The sequence below is a fragment of the Culex pipiens genome, chromosome 1 (assembly GCF_016801865.2).
Source record: "Culex pipiens pallens isolate TS chromosome 1, TS_CPP_V2, whole genome shotgun sequence".
Taxonomy (NCBI): domain Eukaryota; kingdom Metazoa; phylum Arthropoda; class Insecta; order Diptera; family Culicidae; genus Culex; species Culex pipiens.
The window spans coordinates 90,527-111,293 of record NC_068937.1 but is presented as its reverse complement, the minus strand read 5'-3'; the positions used below and the strand labels follow the sequence as shown (position 1 = coordinate 111,293).

The following is a 20,767-nucleotide window of genomic DNA, read 5'->3' as shown; positions in this document are numbered from 1 at the left end:
ATTCCGTTCACTAAAAATGCGTTCATATCACAACTTTGACAATTGCCAATTGCCTAAGGCACCAGTTCTTGACACAAGTAACCGATCGTGCCATTAGAAATTCTGTGAATATTCATTGGCAAAATTGTTGACAAAGCTTATCCCTAAAAGGATTAACTTTTTAGGAAACTGCCGGTAGCACTTACCTGCTTATTCATTGACTTCTCCCGGGGTGCCACTGTAGGCTTCTTCAAAGGGACATAAAAGCATATGCTAATCCTTTTTGTGAAGCATGCCGAAACTAATTACACATGTATGCCTTCTGACTGAGCCCACTATTCCCAGCGGTGCATTATCCTTTATTTATGTTTAAACTGAGGAGATTCAAAAGTTAAACTCTTTCGAGGAATTTTTGTTTGCATCGCCCGTTCCCTTTTAAATTGAAAACAAAATGCGGTGTGATATTAGTAAGAAAATAAGCATCGATTTATTTAAAAATACGAGTTTGAATTTCAAGTTTTATTTTGAAACAAGCACATATTTTCAAACGTAATTGTTCAATTTGAAATACTGTATCATCGACTATTTATGGCAAATAAACTAGAAAATTATTTCTTGACAATGGCACTAAACCAAATACAATATTTGTTGAAATCAAATCTATGCACTACAGACTAATATGCCTATTTATACATTTATTTACAGTTCTGATTTTTTTCCCTTAAACTACATCACTGTTTTATCCGAATTTTTCGCCATTCTTCCTACTGAAGGAATTATGATACGATTCTTACGATCAATTACAAATATATTTTTTTATGCAAATTCGCACACAAAACTGTGGACACAAAAAGAAATTATATATCAATCTTGAAACTATTACTATTCTCAGACTCTTTGTGCACGGAAAGGCTAAGCTTAAACAAAATTTTATGTTAATCAATAAAAAATAGATTTTTTTGTTTTGATGTTTTGATGTTTTTCATATACCGTAATTGAATTTAATAATGCAACAATTTAGTTTCTAAGTTGCTTTCGACGCATCGAACTGCTTAGCCTTTCCGTGTGCTTATACAAATACAGTTTCATGGGTTAGGTAAGGAAAGTAGATTTTGAAACTGATAATGTTAGTTATTTTTTGTTAGAGAATGGCCTCAGCAATCCCCATCAGGTGAATTTAATTGAACCTTTAAAGTGCGATGTGAAGTTTTCAGATCTCGGTGGATTTTGTTAATTTCACAAAATGAGCAAAACACGTCTAGCTTTGTTTGACGTTGAAGGCTTTTCTAAAGGGACGTAAGATCATAGTCTTGCTTAATGCTAACGGAATGTGATGCTACGGTATTTACATTACTCGTTGCCGTCGGGTTGTTCAATAAAGATTGGTGCTGCTGTTGACCATGAGACGATGAATCTTGGTTGATGCTGGTGTTGTTATTATTATTATTGTTATTATTATTATTATTACTAGTCGTCGTCAGCACCCCGGTGACGTCTGATGCAGAAATGTATGGGACCGAAGTAAGATTGCTTCCATTCAATGAATTATGGATGTCCGTCATGCTCTCGAGGCTCTCGGTGCGAAGGCACTGTTTGATCGAAACTTATTATAAACCAACTTTTATTTTACCTCACCGTAGACACCAATACTTACTTCATTTTGAAGACTCATTTGTTTCTTCGCGTTTGATAAGCTTGACGAGTTCCCCTTTCGACCTTTTTTGCCTTGGCCGCCCGTTGAGTTGGTTGTGGAGTTGTTTTTACCTTGATCTCCGTTTTTCTTTCGAACGTTTTTCGTATTCGGCAGTTTGTTATCTTTCTTCCATTTCATCCGCCGATTTTGAAACCATATTTTAATCTGACGCTCTGACAGAACCAGTGTGTGGGCTATTTCTATCCGTCGCCGTCGAGTCAGATAGCGATTGTAATGGAACTCCTTTTCCAGTTCTAAAATTTGATGCCTGGTGTAGGCGGTTCGCTGGCGTTTTGGCTCCATTCCAGGTTGGAATGATCCGTTTGCTGGAGCAAAAATAAAGCAGGAAAAAGAAGATGAAGAGAGCATGAATATAAATGGTAATACTGATTTCTACTACAAGAAATTGATATTAGCACTTTTCCATAAGTACTGCTTGACATGGTATCAACTGTGATAAACAGAAGTAGGATTCTTGAAGAGTTTGAATGTGAAAAAATAATCCCACCCGTATTCCCGAACGTCTGATACTGTTTCTTTTGAATGACACGCAAAGCTCGGCTTGATTGACATGAAAAGTATGAGGTTGATTCCGTCGTTTCTTCAGTATTGAGCAACAGAGGCGAATGTATGTGCGAGCGTATTATGTGTTATGGAACTAGGATTTTTTCTCTTTTTTGCCGTAAAATATGTTGAATATTTTCTAAAAGTTGCCACTAATTCATTTCCAAATGTGGCGAATGAAAAAACAGTGCTTACTCCAATGCGACTGCAAGTGGCTCACCTTGGCATAGTTATCCTTCATGGCTTGCATTTAGCAATTATTTTCATTACCGCGTCTGTACAGCTACGAGACGAGATATCGATAAAAATGACTTGCTGTTTTGTAACGTTCACCGCCAGCCCTTACGAGATGATTGGGCTGTTTTCATACCAAGTATTGCTAATGCTTTGAATATGCGCTGCGCATGCATCGACCGACGTGCCAGCATTTTATGTTGACTTTTTTTTTAAAAAGAAATGAATAACGCAAAATTTATTTTTTGGAAAAAACGGATATCCTCCAAAAAATACATTTAAGTTGCAGTTATGTTCCTTATAATTTCAAAGTAACATTTTCCATCATAATATGACAACATGGTCGCAGAGCCACCCTACGGTACCAAACGAATACGGTGAGCAACATTGCAGACCCTCTCGGTCTGGTTAGAGTTATTTGTGTGAACGCCAACGGCAGCTTGCTGAAAGTAGAATCATCGCACAATCATCGTTTCAATCAACACATCTCTTGTGTTTTCCCAAACAGGCAGCACCTTCGCTTTTGGGGCAGGCCTGTTCCGTGTTTCTTTTTTTATTATTACCAATGGTGACGAAGGTAAATTTTCTGTTCTGGATAAAACATACGAAAATAAAACCTTTCTGTCGTCAAAGGCTACTACAGATTTGAATAGATCAAACAGAGCAAATAAGCTCAAAGTTTTAAATCAATCGCAATATTTCAAATAAAAACTCATTTCAAAGAGAAAATAAGACATTTGATAGCGGCGAAAACTTTTCATCTGTCTTCCTAGCCTCTTTTGAGCTGCCTATAAAAAGTTGGCTGTAATTTACTCCTACTTCTTTATTATTAGCAGATGTGACCAGTGACTGCGTCGAGTCAGACGAAAAAGCAGAGTAAACTGTCATAAGTACATCAATTTATATTCTTCAAAAACAGTCTGCAGGAGGAAACTTCTGACAGCTTTTTCTTCAGTAGATGTACTGGTTGATAACGAGTCAAATAATAAGGAAGGGTGAACGATTTTGGACGATTTAATCAGATGGTGAAGTAAATCTGAAAGTTGGAATTTTCTAGAACGATTTCATCTCACGCAAGTTTTCAAGTTCACGCCAGTTATCTCATTCTAATAGAAAGGAAATTTTGTGATTCCTATTTAAAATTCATTTTAAAATGTTTTAACATTCAGAAAAATACATATAAATTTGCGCCTGGGTAACAACTTTGCTGAAAATTCTTTAAAAAACTCTTCATAAATATTAGTTGTTATTACAGAATGAATCCCAAAATGCAGTCCGTTTGCTGGCTGGAACCAACTTTAATTAAGCATATTCATATATAAAAATAAAAAACCTAACCTACCTAATTTTTAGAACTCTCAAAACTTGTCAAAAACTGTTTTTTGAGGTTCTTAGAACGCTTGCTTACATACCATTCCGTTCAAATGAAATGTGTATTTTTCTTTTTACAACAAAACTAAACCTATCAATAACAAACCGTTCACTCCAATCCTAACCCCAAACTTAATCGAGCTTAATGTCCTGTAAATAATTCTAAGAAAGCATATAGTTTTTGTTCTATTGTGGTTACTTTCAAACACACACTGTGTTTCATTTGCTTGAAAGAAAAAAAAAATAATCAAGGACTAGCATCAATCACATTGCTTCAAACGTCTCTTGTTGCATTCAGGGTGTTTATTAGATTCTATTTTCTTGCATTTTGAAGGTCAGTCATACCGGTCAGCCCAGCAAATGACAATTGGCATTCATATAGCCTCAAACTTATTTTTCAAGTTTACACAAACAACGAACATCAAAGCACATCATCGCCTCCCTTCTTTGTTGTGAGGCGCGAGACTAAAAGCGGTTGAGAGTGATAAATTAGAGGTAATTTATTTTATGTTTTATTTACGCTTCCCTCTTTAGCGACAGGTTTCTTTTGGAAACATCCTAGGGTTGATCATTTGTTATTCGACTATGGGCAATTGATGTCACATTTAGACACTGGTTTATTGATCCACAACCATGATAAGCAGATTTTGTGGAAGCTCAAGTACGTTGAGGTAAGACTACTGAATGATTCTTCATTATTCAAATAGATATTACTTACCCACACCCGCAACGTGGATTTTTTTCATCCAGGGATAAATAATCCTCTCACCGTCGCTCGTAGCTGTCATCATTTCATCTACGAGATCGGTATCGGAATCAAGGTCATCTAAATCACCGTCGTTGGACTCGGTTTCTTCAGGCGATCTATCGAGCATAAGGCGTTCTTCATCCAGATACTCATCCTAAAAGAAGTTGTATGAAGAAAAGTGTAATCATAAGAATACAAAATTTAATTGAATAATTAATTTCTGCAATCCAGAAATATTTCAAGGAAATAAACGAACAAGAGGTTAAGACATTTAATCGTAACAACGTTCATAATGCCGATCGGTGTTGACCCTTTTATTTAAATCCAAAACCCATGGTGATTGCATTTTTGGTTGGTACCGACTTCCAGAATTTTGGGACAGGTTAAAGATTGTAAACAATCTAAAGTTGACAAACTTTTAAGGAGTTAATAATAGTGTGTCACGAGCACATTTTCGATTCTTTTATTTGTCACAACTTAAGACAATAGTTTACAAAAGGAATTAGCCCAGTAACTCAAACATTAAAAATATGTCCTTAGCACAAAATGATAAAATTGATTATAAATAACATGAATATCTCATAGAATCAAAATATATAACTTAGAAATAAACTTACTTGATCGGAGCCTACATCCTCGCATCTCAGTCTCATTCCTAGTTCTTGCAACTGCTGTCCAGCTGGCGCCGCTTCCTCTATTCGTCTGTCTAATTTCATACCTGTTTTAGAAGTAAAAAAAATACCACGTCAATAAAAATCACATTTTTTTTTTTACTTTGTAAAGTAGAATAAACGTTTGTTTCAAGTTTACAGTAAGTATAACTCTTTTTTTAACTAGCCGAGCAATTAAAAGTGCTATTCACAAGTTTAACGAAGGTTTGTCTCTCTCTTTGAAACATCTAATTTAAAAGTCTTGACGAATTATGAAGTCATTGTTCATAGAAAAAACGTTTCTTAGTCCACCAATTAGGTGGTTGGTTCCTTCCACACATTTACAAAGTTGTCCTAATCCAGATTTGCATTGTTTACGGTCTTACAGCTTATTGAGTCGACTCGGTCCAAACCAGGTTCCAGCACCGAAAAGGACCTGATACAAATAAGTTTATGAATAAAAAAAAATACCTCATACAGACTTTTCCAGAAAACATGCTGACTCTTATTTGAAACAATGGGCAGCATAACTTTAAAAATACTTCACTAAACTTAATAATTTTGAATAGGGTCTTATTGGACCCCAACGCGGTTACAAAAATTCAAACCCGGCCAAAATCGATTCAGTCAGTTTTGAGTAATGCGTGATTTCGTCTTCACAGACATTTACAGAATATTGTATGTACTGCCGCTCGAATCTAGTCAGTCTTATTTGTTAAAACGACAAGCCGAGAAAAAGGGTTTAAAATAAAGAATTGCGATCTGAATTAACGTGTGTTGTGCGTTAATTTTTGTACGAGGAAATTAACCAAAATGTCCGACGACAAAACTCGGCGACAATCAAACAAAAGTACTCGCGACCCGCGAAACGTCACCATATTGGGACAATGTCACTGAAACGTCACCGTATTGGAACAATGTACCGTTTTTTGCCTTTTATTTGTCGGTGTAGCCGAGTTTTGTGGCGAACATTTTAAATAAAAACAAAACTTCATAGTTTTGCCGATTGAATGAATTTAGTAATAATTAACAATCTGTATACGAAGTAGAAGTATGTGAACAATGACTTTTTGCAATTCCGTTGTTACACTCGTGTTTCTCTCGAATGTCGCCAACTCACCTTTAGGTGGTTGGTGCCTTCCTCACATTTAGCCGGTAATGCTTTCCGAAATCTATCCTTCTATCGGATGGGGAAGTAAAACGTCGGTCCATTTGCGTGAAAGAGGTTTTGGGTGACTCACCACACATAACCTTCGGGTGCCTAGAATTGAGCAGAAACTTGCAACAGAGAACTTGCTTTTGCTTTCCGAAATAGACACAAAAGGGCGGTTTCAGTGTTCAATCAATTTCATTATTCATACCATCAGATTGCGTAGTCAGATCATCATAATTCAGGGCACTTATGTGCTTACAACTTATGATAGGGTTGCCAGATCTTCAATCTGTTGTAATCGTTGGAAAGGTCTTTTGTTTACCTATCCAACGACAGGTCGCATGATAGATCAGGACAACGTTTTTATCAACATATCTAAGATCCGGGCTTCAAAAAGTGCATGAATAATACTTAAGTGCTCAAACTTTTGATAGGGTTGTCAGATTTTCAATGTTTTGGAATCGTTGGAAAGGTCTTTTGAATACCTTTCTAAAATTGTATAACATGCCGGGTTTTCTTACAAAAACCACCCTTTTTACATTCTTCCGGATTTATGCTAAAAAAGTTTTTTAAGCATAACTTTTGAAGTACTTAACTAAACTTTATAATTTTTAATAGCGACTTATGGGACCCCAAGACAAATCGAATGAGACCAAAACAGACAAAATCGGTCGAGTCAGTGCCGAGATAATCCAGAGCAATTTTTTTATCAACATTCCACCACAGACATTTGCTTAGAATTTGATTCTGAGTCGATATGTATACGTGAAGGTGGGTCCAGGAGGTCAAATTAAGAATTTAATTTTTCGAGTGATTTTATAGCCTTTCCACAGTGAGGTGAGGAAGGCAAAAAGACCGTAGGGTCATTTTTCTGGGTAGAGACATCATGGACAAAGTTTCATCAAAATAAAAAAAAATTACAAAGAAAAGTAGAGAACCACTCAACAGTCGTGACATTTGTAAAAAGCTCTCCAAAAAGGGCCACACCACAAACACACACCCTTGTTTGAAACTTTTCTAAACTGTTCTAATGCATCAAAGCTCTGTCGAGATACGCATCACTGCAGGTGGGAGAAAAGAGAGAGAGCAAAGTATGAAGAGAAGAGAAAATCTCCGTATTTTGCACTCTCCCTGATCGCGCGCTTTTTCACCGCCTGTCTTAGAGGCTGTTAGGCTCTTAGAGCTTTTTTGGACTCCCAAAATTACACACATTCATAGCGTTTATTGTGTACACATGGGTGGGCTTTCAATGTATTTTTGGACGCGTTGTATGGGAACTCGAGCACGGACGAAAGCCGAGCAGGTTAGCGGCTGCTTTGGAGATTTTGCAGTGCGTGGTGAATTTTCATAGTACGTTTTATGTCATGATTCCGTTTGGTTGTTCCATGATTCTGAACGTGACGAGGCAATAGCCTATTAGGACATTTTCCAAAAAAAGCTCTAGAAATATTGTTGTTAACATATTTTATAGTTTGTTCATAAAACCGTTGCAAATATTTTTCAAAGTTTATGTCGACTGTTAGAAATTTTATTAAACAATTTAGTACTAGGTCCCGGTCATGATAGAAAGGAAGAAGGAATAATAAACAATAAAAACAATGTAAGACCGCAGAAACAGAATTTAAAAAAATTTTGTAGTGGAAAAATGAGTAGTGGTTTGTCATTAAGCACATTCTTGACGCGTTTATTTTTCTTATCGGAACCAACCTAGCTATTGCGAGCTTTATGCTCGGCTAGTGTGTGCACGGTCAACCAAGCTAAGAAGCATAGAAAAAGGCTTTATACGTACACAGAAAAAATAATGTTAATTACATTATTATATATCATCTTTTATGTCAGAAAAAAAGGTGTAATTTTACCTCTGGAAATGTGTAATTTTACCACTTTTCTGGTGTAATGCCACTTTTTCAGTCTAAAATGAGATAAAATTACTTCATAAAAGAGATAATATTCAACCTACCAAAATTACAGCTTCCAAATTTACATTATTTTTTAACTTTGTAGAAACAGTTATGTTACTATCATAATTTAACTAAATTTAAATTATTTCAAGATTTTTTTTCTCTTAATTTGACGATTTTTTTTATCTGTTGTTTCAAAAATCATAAATGCGAAAATAAGCTTTATGAAATGTGTTTGGGCCGATGCAAATATTAAAATTTAAATAACAAGCCATAATCTTCACATTTAAATGAAAAAAGTGTTTAAAAATGCATTTTACACTAGTTCAGTTGTTTTGCAATCATTAGTTTTCAAAAAATCTAAGATCTGACAAAAACAAAAATTGTATCGAAAAAAAAATTTTGCATCGAAAATTTTCAAAAAATCTTAAGATTTTTTAATAAACCCAAACATGCTAAAAATGATTTTAAACGCAGGAGAATGTATTTTAATTTGATTTCAGCTGGTTGCACTTGAATTTTCATTGAAATTTTGAAGTTTATTGTAAAAATATTTTTTTTTGCCCCCTGATTTTTTGGGCCAATTTTGAAGGGGGGGGGGGGGGGGGGGTGACAAAAACTTTTAAAAATATTTGTACCAGCCCTAAAATAGTTTAAAATAGCTTGTACAAAGATTTCCTTTAAAAACAACTTTTTTTGAATACTGACTTTCTCACCTGAAATATGTTCAAGGGGGAAGCAGTAAAATGTAAAAACAATCACTGATACTCTATGCTTAAGGCTACCAACTGTACAGCTTTTTCCTTACCGCATGGAATTTCGACCTTCTCCGCGGATTTTTAACAGGCCGGAATTTTTGAACGGAATTTTTGGCATAATACGGATTTGTACGGAATTTTAACAACTTTTTAAAAATGTCATTGCTTTTTTGATTGGGCCAAAGCTTTCTCTAATTAGATATTTTTATTTACTGACATTTTGATTTTAAAGCGATAACTTGCATAACTTTCCGGGTTTTCCTCAGTTCAAACTTGATTGTCAATGATTGTTCTTTTCAAAATCCTTACAAAACATATTTATTAAATAAAAGATCAAATTTTGGCTTGTGAATACCTTGTGTTGTGCTTGTATTTATAGGACCTCTAGAAATGTTTTCGTGAAAACACTAACAACGATATTATTCGTAAAAGCAAACTTGACATTTCGTAAACTTTTAAACGTTTAACAAACATATTTTTAATTCCCATTAGGGCCAATACGCACCTCCAAAGAAAACGGGTCAAGTAATGGCTTTATAGACAGCAGAGCAAAGTAGAGGATACGATTTCTTGGGGCTTTTCTTCACCCTCTCTTGTCCGCTTGCTCTGGTTCCGAAGTGCGCATATCGCTTTAATAGAAAAGCAGGTTTTACAACGTGGAATAGGTCTGTATGTAGAATAAATTCTGCATTATTTTATTGAATTTTATGTAGTATTACATCCCGAAATATGTAGTTCATTAGTATCGCAAATCTATTTAAACGAAATGTTCTAGCCTTTTCCACTTTCCGATCAGGCTAAGGCGCCAATTCACTTTCTAAGTGCTGGGTTTGAATTCCGTCGGTTCCAACTTTTTTATGTGTTAAAGTAAATGTACATGCGGTGTGTAATATTAAGTGACTTTACTCACAAAAGGTGATGTGCCCGGTTTTGCATTTGATTATTTGCTTTTTTTTGTAGAAATTCTCAGTTAAATCAAGGTGTCTCGTAGTTGTGGGAGAATCAATAACATCCCAGAATTATGGAACAGAAAATTTTCAGGCAGTGTTTTGCTGCACTTTTGTTGCCACGCGGCTGTTTGAATAAAACTTCAACCATTATCTTCAAAAATGTGTGTAGAATGCAATTTCAACAAAAACTGAAAAAAAACAATCAAACGATTCAGCAGGAATTTTGTGTATCGAAAATATATAATAGTTGATTCATATATTTCAAGCAAAACAAATTTAAATGCCAATGTAGAAATGTAAACAAAGAGTCTGCTTACATTTGGAGCTATCAAATATCTCACCATCAACCGGTTGCGTTGAGCTTTCGATGGATTTGTCTATTGGTTATAACGATTGTTAGATCGCTACCACATATTCACACGTGTATATGTGACGATCGAGTATCAGGTCGTTGCGTTTATATTTCTGGAATGTCTACTTTTAAATGCTGTTAAAGAATTAAAGTTGAAAATAATCGTTTCGATGATTTTGCAACTCATTAGTCTGGCAATATTAAGAAAATTAATGAACGGGTTATTGTCATGTCTGATGTCGATGCGTTTCGATTATGTCATGTCTGATAAAATCTGTAAAAAAAATGATATTATATCGCTATTTTGAGGTAACCCTTAAAATGTCAAAGCAATCGTCAACGTCAAGATAAAGTGTCTAATATATAAAATTCCAAAAAATGTAAAAAAAAAATTAAACCCGAGCAAACGCCATTGAATAATGATTGGATTCGATAATTCATCCAATTTCTATTTTGTAAATTCTTGGAAAATAGGGTATTTTTAATTGTATTTATATAACATTACGTATCAAGTGGAAGAATGTATTTTCACGTAAAAAGCATAAAATAAAACCATGAATACTACAACCCGCTGGTTTTGACATTCTCTATTGCAAGATTTTATAACGGCCCCTAAACGTCGAAGGTTTGTACAGAGGGAACACACTAGTCCTTCCTCCTACATTGATATTCGATTGCAAAACTTGAAGACTGCGAGTTATGCGTTTATTTGAGGCACAAATTATATCTAGATTGGAAATAAAATAGTTGATTACCTAATTCTTGTAAACCTAACGCAGTATTGCTGACTTCACTTCCTGGACAATGCAGCGGTACATCCATGTGGTGTCCACTACCACTATAGTATCCAGAGTAATACGTCGTTGAGTCTGTCACGTATCCATTATTTTGATTTGGCGTTGAGTTGCTTGATTGTGATGGTTGCACAGCTGCAGGCGCGGAAATCGGGCCTGGCAGATGCATTTGTGCTGGAGAGACGTATCCATTGTGATGATGGTAGTAATGGCCACTCATACCATATTGATAACTATTATTATGATGCAGCACATCATGCTGTGTTTGATGTAAGTATTCATTTCCGGTTTGACTAATTCCTTCAACATTGTTGTACCCCGTTGAATGGAACCCATATTCATCACTCGGTGGGAACTTTGGTTCAATATTGATACCCATTGATTGAAGGTGATGAGGATATCCCATTAAAAATGAGCTCATTTTCTGTTATTCACCAATATCACTATAAATCGATTCACTTCACAATACAGACACAATCATTTTTTTCCGAAATTCACTAATTTTAGTTAATCCCAAGTATTGATATTTGTGATCACTTGTATTTTACGCGGTAGCACGACACAACCGGCAACAATCCAAAATCGAAGAGATATCGTAGATTTGATTAACGAACGATAATCCAAGGCCTCGAAACAGCGACCGTCCGCGCGCACGTCTGCATCGATCGACAAACTCTTTTGTTATGCAGTTGACGAAGTGTAGTAAACAAGAACAGTGCTGATTTTACATTTCTTAGATATTAAGATTTATGCATACTTCTTTTCTCTTTCCTTCGTTCACCTCATACTTCCTACACAACGCAACACTATTTCTGAGTCAAAAACAACACACTAAAATAAGCTCCGCCCTTCTGGAGCATGTCGCTCTTGTCGTTTATGCGATGATTTACGGAGTGGGAAAGAGACAGATATTTTTCGTCTGCGCACATCTACACGAGGGTTCCGTTTGTGGCAACAGGGAGAGAAGAAGTGATGCCAGAAATTATATGTTCTTTGATTGTTGTCTTTACGGAAAAGTCTTGGAATTGAAAGAAATCACTTTATCACTTAAATAAAATCCAGATTATTGGAGAGTAAATGATATGTTGGGATGCTTTACTGAGGAATGGAGTGGTGATAGATAGTTGGTTGGAAATTGAATGAAAATAAATTAGGTAATATATATATATATATATACAGCAATTCCCCACGAAAACAGCATGGAAAAAAACAAAAGTGCTCGGATCGGGCTCAAAATTTTTCTGGGGGTTCCTTGGCCAACATAATTAGACCCGTATTTTTTTTGTTTGGCCATTAGGGTGGCCTACATCGTGCTAGGGTGGTTCAAAAAATGGCAATTTTCGTCATTTTTCGCAAAAACCACTTTTTTCTAAAAATCATATCTCCGCGCCATTTCATCCGATTTTAGCTGTCTTAGACGCAAAAGAAAGGTGATGAGTTTGGCTATTTGGGAAAAATAGTAAAAAGTTCCAAAAATCTAGCTTAACTATTGAAAAAGTCGTATGAAAACTTAAAATGGCGTTTTGACCGTGTCTGGACCAAAGAGCCTATGTCTGAAAATATTTTTATCGGATTCCTCGGAAAATTTCACATAACATATCAAAAAATTGGCGATGTCGAACCGTACGTTTTGGAGATACGATTTTTTGAAAAAAAAAACTGCGTTTTTCGACGCGCCACGCGCAAAAACGGGAAAATGACGAAATCGGCAAAAAATCAACTTTTTTCACTAAAACTGCGATAACTTTAAAATTTCAGCGATGACCTATACATGTCTGGGTACCAAAATTTTCGTAATTGAGAGACGCAACTTTTGGTACCATAACATCTATAGGTCATCGCTGAAATTTTAAAGTTATCGCAGTTTTAGTGGAAAAAGTTGATTTTTTGCCGATTTCGTCATTTTCCCGTTTTTGCGCGTGGCGCGTCGAAAAACGCAGTTTTTTTTTTCAAAAAATCATATCTCGGAAACGTACGGTTCGACATCGCCAATTTTTTGATATGTTATGTGAAATTTTCCGAGGAATCCGATAAAAATATTTTCAGACATAGGCTCTTTGGTCCAGACACGGTCAAAACGCCATTTTAAGTTTTCATACGACTTTTTCAATAGTTAAGCTAGATTTTTGGAACTTTTTACTATTTTTCCCAAATAGCCAAACTCATCACCTTTCTTTTGCGTCTAAGACAGCTAAAATCGGATGAAATGGCGCGGAGATATGATTTTTAGAAAAAAGTGGTTTTTGCAGCACGATGTAGGCCACCCTAATGGCCAAACAAAAAAATACGGGTCTAATTATTTTGGCCAAGGAACCCCCAGAAAAATTTTGAGCCCGATCGGAGAACTTTTTTTTTGGTTTAGGCTCTTTTCAAATGGAATTGCTGTATATATATATTTAGATATAAAAGTGTAAAAATTTAAATAGCAAGCCAGGGTATAAACAAGCCATGGGGACATACACTTTGAAAAATATTTGCAACAGCCTAAGTGGTATATTTGTTATATGCTTATGTTATAATACACAAATCGGTCATGCAGCGATGGCATAATCATCATCAAAAGAAAATCTCTGGACGTTCATCAAGAGAAAAAATCCGAAGGGAGCATGGTTCTTCTCTCGATCGAAAGATCGATAAAAAGATTCGAATAAAATCATCATCTTGATTATTCGGCGGAACATCTTTTTTACTACTGCACCCAAAGGAAAAATATATCTCAAAATCTGCAACATTGGATTTGCTGCAGAAAATGTCATATTTTATAACATTTTTTGCAGCAAGCCCGTAGATCATTTTTGCCCGCGTGTAAAAATTTCAGCGATCTGCAGTTCTCACCAACACATATAAAGCTGGCCCATCCCCGAGCAACACTCCAAAGAGTGTTGGTGAGTTGGTGCGCTTTCACTCACTTTTCATCAAGCGTCCATGGCGCGGTGGTAGCGTGTCGGATCAATAACCAAGAAGTTGGTGGTTCAATCCTCGTTCTGCTAAGTGTTTTTTTGTGAAATACAACCAAAAAGCCGTCGGTAATGTCGATAATTGTCGGTAACGGGCAAAAATGTCATACTCATATATCGCAAAAAATGCATGAGGACAGATTTCATGTAGATTCTGATATACTTTCATGCCGCCATGCATCACAATCATGCGACTGCCAGTTGGGTGTACACTTGCAAGTGTAACGTCACACGTCAAAAAATTACCCGTCACATTTTGTAGATGGGCAATGTGCATAAACAAATTGAAATAAATATTATTAAGTGGTGCTGACAAGGAAACTCACAATAAATCATCAGCAGATTGATTTTCTTGGAGAATTTCGGGAGCGATTTTCTTTTGCGTGATTTGCCTCCTCTCTCTTTCGCGGGTGAAGAATGTTCGCAAGCGAAATTGATTTTTTTGCGATTATTCCATCCCTGCGGTCATGTAGATTGAATGTGACCCAACCTTAAGCTATAATGAAAAATGCAAGCAAGAAAAACTTTTGTGTTTAATAGATGGATAGATCACTGTTACTGCTGTTTGTGTTATGCGAGGTTGTGAATATCTTTTTCCTACACCATTAAAAAGGTTTAAGAAATGGCCACTCCCCACAATAGAAATTGTGAGGGTTTTTTTTCGAAAACAAAAGAAACTAGCATTTTTTTTGAATATTATTTTTGTTTCAATTTCAATTCAATATTAGTTCAAAGTGGATTGTTGAAACAGATAGCTGTTAACGCTCATCTGATTTATCCCTAGTTTTTGAGGAACTAATCAACAATTTTACAACACCATCTAATTGTACATCGGTCAAAGAATGTAAGGCTTTAAGGGTCATTCATAAACCACTTGGTCACATATTTCAAATTCGTGGTGTTGAGTTTATTTAAAATATTTTTTGTATTCTGCGTAGAAAGTTGCCAATCGCCTGCCTCCTCATCGAAGTGTTTACGTGGTTTGGCTGTTTTACAACATTTTTTTGACATGGAATGGAAATCGTGTGAAAGATGGGAAATAAAAGAGAGTTTTGAATAATGTGAAATTAAAAAATGTTCCAAATGCGACCATCGCAATCTTAAGTTCGTCAGTTCGAATCTAGATGTGAAAAGTACTGTATGCGTAAGAGATTTTAGTGCAAGCTCCATACTAATTTTTGAACGCTTAAAAACGTCTTGCAACTGAGACCTATAAAACCTGTGGCTTATAGAGTGGATCGGATGGGTTTGTTTATACTGATTCAATCATTTGATTATATCAGATATGTAGGATAGAAATAAGAACTAAAAGGTGGTTCAAACTTTAGTCATTTTTACGTCTATTATAAAGTCTTGGAGGTATACGTTATAGTTTATGTTCCACAGAACAACTTGCTAACTGATAGCGATAGTGAACATGATGAATTATAATGAGGATATTATGCACACTGAAAAAAAATAAAAGTACCAAGTTCCTAAATTCTTGGAATTTTGGCTCCTTTCCTTATTAAGTAATCGAAAAAAAACCGAATACTAAATAAGGAAAAGAGGCAAAATTCCTAGAATAAAGGAATTTGTTACTATTTTTTATTTCAGTGCACGATGTTACAAATTCTTTAAGGTTCTTCAGAGTTGACAAAGCTCTTCGCCACTTCTGGAACACGAACTGTAAATTCATGAAGTTTTTGAAAATGAAACTATGCCATTACAAATTTGATTTAAAGTTTTTTTTTATCCTCGGCATATTGCAGAGTTTTGATTTATTTTCAGTATTTAGGTTCCAATTTGTTTTCTTTTTTAATTTCACATAGAAAAAATTACTCAAAATAAAACATGATAGATTACATTTTTAAAAGGTCCTATCTGCAAAGGAAACCCACGAGGGATAGGTTGTTTTGAAAATTTAATCTAGATTTAACCTCGCCAGTGGTGAGATAGACCCTTTACTCTCTAAAAAAAATACAATAATTGAATTTATTTTATTTCATTACATCTTAGGTTTTTGTTCATCAATATAAGCACACACAAAACGAATAAAACAAAAATCATGATGTAGAAACGTCACCCAAAACAAAAAAATAAATCAAAATTGATATTTTGGCAGTAGTGGCCACCACCTGGAGTGGCCGGAGGCCCCGGGGATGTTCCAATAAGGGGACATTTGCGGAACCATACGAGTTGGGGCAATATGGGTATCAAACTTTAGGGTTTTTGATACTGGACAAAAATCCCAAGTTTTGCGTTACGTAATAAAATAACGCTCCCCTATAGCAGACAAAATTATCTCAGACATACTCCCTTGTTTGAAACTTTTCTAAACTGTTCGAAAGCATCAAAGCTCAGTCTAGAACGCACCACTCTCCCTGTACAAATATTTGAACTCATTCTCTCGCGAGCACAAATCGAACGCGACGCAAATCTGTTCTGTTTACCGTTTGTCACTTTGGCAACTCTCTCTTTCTCCCCTCCCACTAACATTTACACACAAGATCCTCTGTAATTACTCTTAGCTTTAAGAAAAATGTAATTACAAAAGCCGACTCGGTCCTAACCAGGTCCCAGTACCGAAAAGAAGCTAATAAAAATAATTTTATGAAAAAAAACTATCTCTTTTGCCTTTCCCACTCCCTCTTATTCGGTTAGTACAGCGAACAACTGTGTGAAGCGATTGACCAAGTCGTAATCAAGAATTATGTTTAAAAATTTCAATAAATAAATAAAAAATAAAATAAAAATAAATTGTTCGCTCTACAGCATTGCCTTGGCGTTCTCGATTGCGGGATTCCAACTCGAAACTTGGTGTCCGAAGACTTGGTTGTTGAGGCAAATGCAAACCTTTTTTTACACCTGAGCATCCATCCAACCCGGGATTTGAACTGACGACTTTTGGATCCAACTGCCTACAAGCGACACCACCGAGGCAGGACCCAGGGAGACGACTCCTACACCTTGAACTAGCTAACGACCTAACCTCTAGGTTGGACCGGGCCAACAATTACTTTCCCGTCCGACGGAAGCCGTGATCAGATAAATTTCGTTTTGAAAAATGCCACCGGAACCTTTTGGAATCGAGCTCAGGTAGACCCCGCTTACCCCTACACCAGGAGTCCCGTGATGATGTTTTAAGAGTTTTCGACAAATTATGTCGATGAAATATTCTTTTTATAAAGTTGTAATTCCAGATTACTTTTTCAAAACAACCAATGCGCCATAGGTTTCCTATGTACAAGTGACCTTTTGAAAAAGTAAGCGAGAATTCTTTACTGCACAGAATGCACACATTTTACTAAATGACTGAACATAAAAATATAAAGGACAGTATAAACTTAACGAATTTATTTTCTTTTTCGGCGCAAACCTAGCTGATAGCCCGGTTCTGTTCTTCGCTGCCTTACGGGTCCAAACGTAATATTCAATTAATGAAACCTTAAGAACAAATCTACTTACAGAGTTGAAATATTATGACCACCTGGACTTCCGAAATCCAGATTTTACCGGAAAAAGTCCTTATTGATTTGCCATTCCAACACCCAATCAAAAATCCCCAATGAAAAAAAAAAAAAAAAAAAAACATTTTGAACAACTTCTACCTTCTCTGGATTCAGCTTCGAAGAAATGTCTGATGTCGATGAAAAAGTTACAAATCAACTTACAGCATTAAAGTTCAAACCCCGTCGCAAGCGAAAATATAACTTGTCTATTTTTTTCTCATAAATATAATTCTAAGAGCAGGGAAAGAGAGCGTACCCATTCGAGTCTGCTTGTTAAAAGGTAGATCACAAGTATGGTTTAATTTTAATATAATTAGAACTTGTTTGTTTTATTTTACAAATTCCTTCTTTTTAACACAAAAATAAATTATTATCAGTATCAAAGCTTCACACCCAAAAAAACAATGTCAAATTGATACTCATATTCAATACCACACTCCACCAACATCCTCATACCGACGAGAAAAGTTAGTCAATGGGAGAAGATAAATGTGATCCTTTACTGGAGCATCATTAAGGCTCCACAAATTTCAACACTTCTGCAGGCAAACAATTACTTGCTTTTGGGTTTCTCGCCGTCTTGCAGACTTATAATTATTTGATTGCCACTGTAGACCCCGCGTTGCATTGCCCTTCAATGGTCTTTAAATTGAATAATTTGTTAATGTTTATGTTTATTTCTTTTTGTCAGAGAGACATGTTAGGTAGTAATTATATATTTTTTATTCATAGCGGTTAGCATATAAAAAATATCAAAATTTTGGTTGATGTTCGATTATGCCGAATGAGCGACTATGAATGACTGCCCTACAAGTTTTGTTTTCAAGCCGTCCAATATGCCAGACAGCAACAGACTCTTAAATACTACCGTAAATGTTGAGCTGACTGTCATCAAAACTCGTTTTGTACTCCCCCGGAATATGTCAGATAACAGCGCGACAGTTGAGCGAGCAGACCACCTAATAAATATAAAACGTTAAAAATTGTTGTCACATCATCACTCATTCCCAGTTTCGTTCTCGGACTTGTGCCCACTACCTTTCCTACGCTTTGGCATTATTAATTTTATATTTTTCTTCTTTGAGATAAGATGTAAGACAGTGTTAAGTATCAGTATCTGAATTAAAATAACACAGTTTAAAATTCCTGTGGCTACCCGAATTGTCCGGTTTATTGAAAAGTTATGTCACCTACAACGAAACCTGTTCTAGTGAGAGCGTAAGGCAATGACACCAAGATAATCCAGTCTGGAGACTCTCGTCTGAATGAGTTCTGCTGAAACACAGCTCACGGTTTCATTCATTTGCTTTGGGGTTTCAGTCCATCCGATGATAACCATCCATAAATATGCTTTGAGCTACTGTTGTGATGCGTGGGTGCTTGGGCGTCTTTTAAAGGCTTCGGCAACCTAATCCATCATTCTTCCTCCACAGATGACAACAGAAACTCAATGCAGATTTCAGTTGCTGGAGGGTCTTTCAGGAAACGTAGATTGGTCTCTTGAGACGTTCTGTTTCTCTTATTTGAAAGTCCAAATATTTATCGCTGCGGTGTATTGAAATTGTTTGATTTTCCGGTTAATTAAGAATTTCACCAACATTTAGATTGATTATGTTCTGTTGTAAAATGCAACATATCATGTGGCATCATGGAGACAGTAAAATGTTATAAAGTAAAAAATGTGTGATGTTCTGCACTCATGGTCTACAATGATGGGCTGTTGCTTCTTCAATTAGCCTTCATTAGTTGTCCGAGATAATTCTACATGCTGGAGGGTCTGCTGCGTTGTTTTGGTTTTATTTTTTTTCTTTTATTATTAATCTATTTTGTTCGGCACCTCATTGATATTTCAAAGCAAATTTGGTGGAAAAAAATATGACTGAAAAGCGTGAAGAGAAGGCTGACCAAAGTCTATAAATCAAATCAGCTCGATAATTTTCGTTGACTTGAAAATGGCAGTAGAGCGTCTCTAAGGTAAGGACGGCTGGAAGTTTTTGTCGAGATGCCTAATTGTGACGCCCAAAATGCTAGTAGAGTGGACACACATTTTTGGATGCTTTGGAGGTTGAAACAAATGGACAGGTCTATTTTTTTACACAAGATATTAGAGAAAAAAAATCATTCACTAGTGATTGAAATTTCTGTTACATTTACTAAGAATAACTAAACTCCTCCCTCGAATATTTGATTTCGAGCTGAAAAGGCCTCTTGAAATGTGTATTTTTTTCTCCTATTCCGTGGGTTCAAGTAGAACCCAATACGAGGGAATAAATATAGGGTGTACAACCGTGCATAACATGACGGCAGATGAAAGCATGAGAAATGATGAAGAATACTTTTCTCTTACATTTCCCTCCGCTTCTATGAGCGATTGCTTTTGTCTGAACCCTCGTCATGTTGAAATTTTGTTGGTAGATTTTTATCATAGCGCTTCTTTTGTTGAGCGCCAACTTTGTTGTTCGCCATCTTGTCTCGATGAATGCCGTATGAAATATCCAGAGTTCTGCTACTATTTTACTACTACGATTCCCAATCTCGACTCGGACTCAGTGCTTCAACCTGGCAAACATTGTAGGTGTTTGCTTCTCCGTTATAACTAAATCACATTCAAATCTTACGGTTTCATTCCAAGAATGACCGGTGAGCGAACCGAAATATGCAGAGGAGGCCCAGCGATGACTTTGCATTTCAACTGGCTGGCTATAGGCTCCTGCTGTTTCCATACGGCTGCCGCTGCTGTTTCACCATAAAATGCGAGACTGGTTTACTTAACATTTAGCCTAGCAATCGATTTCCGTCTAGTCATTCTAAATTAGCCACCTCACTCAGCGTGAATGCATGGCTTTGAACGAAGCCGTTCAAACTTCCTTTAGGTTGATATTTTTAAAGTGACAAAACCGTAAACTGCTTGAATTCACTAGCCCGATATCGATTGAAGCTACAGTTACCATAGTTATAGAAAATTTGGACATTTTAAGCGAAAAATCCCCGGGTTTCAGCCAGTTTTACATTTTACAAATAATAACATCAACTAGTTAATGATCGATGAATGAATTAATGCTTTGTTCGCAACTGGATCGAATTCAATCTTCTCGAGCATGAGTTGCTTAAATGAGATTTCATCAATTTCCTCGATGTATCTTCACTTCACTTTCTAGCGAGTTTTAGTCAA

The 20,767-nt window shown here is 36.0% G+C and overlaps 1 protein-coding gene across 3 annotated transcripts in view; it reads right to left on the bottom strand.

Annotated features, from left to right (window-relative positions):
* Positions 1 to 485: 485 nt before the first annotated feature.
* The window catches only part of LOC120427725 (homeotic protein deformed), a 108,763-nt gene continuing 88,481 nt past the window's right edge, over positions 486 to 20,767 (bottom strand). For 2 of the 3 annotated variants that reach the window (XM_052707445.1, XM_039592629.2), the window contains exons 4-7: positions 5,207 to 5,307; positions 4,560 to 4,743; positions 1,634 to 1,998; positions 486 to 1,568 (exon numbers count right to left, since the gene is read on the bottom strand). In XM_052707445.1, coding sequence (XP_052563405.1) covers positions 1,266 to 1,568; positions 1,634 to 1,998; positions 4,560 to 4,743; positions 5,207 to 5,307 — 953 coding nt within the window. In that variant the 3' untranslated portion in view covers positions 486 to 1,265. The remainder of the gene's footprint in view (positions 1,569 to 1,633; positions 1,999 to 4,559; positions 4,744 to 5,206; positions 5,308 to 20,767) is intronic. The other variant, XM_039592628.2, reaches the window with a different exon arrangement.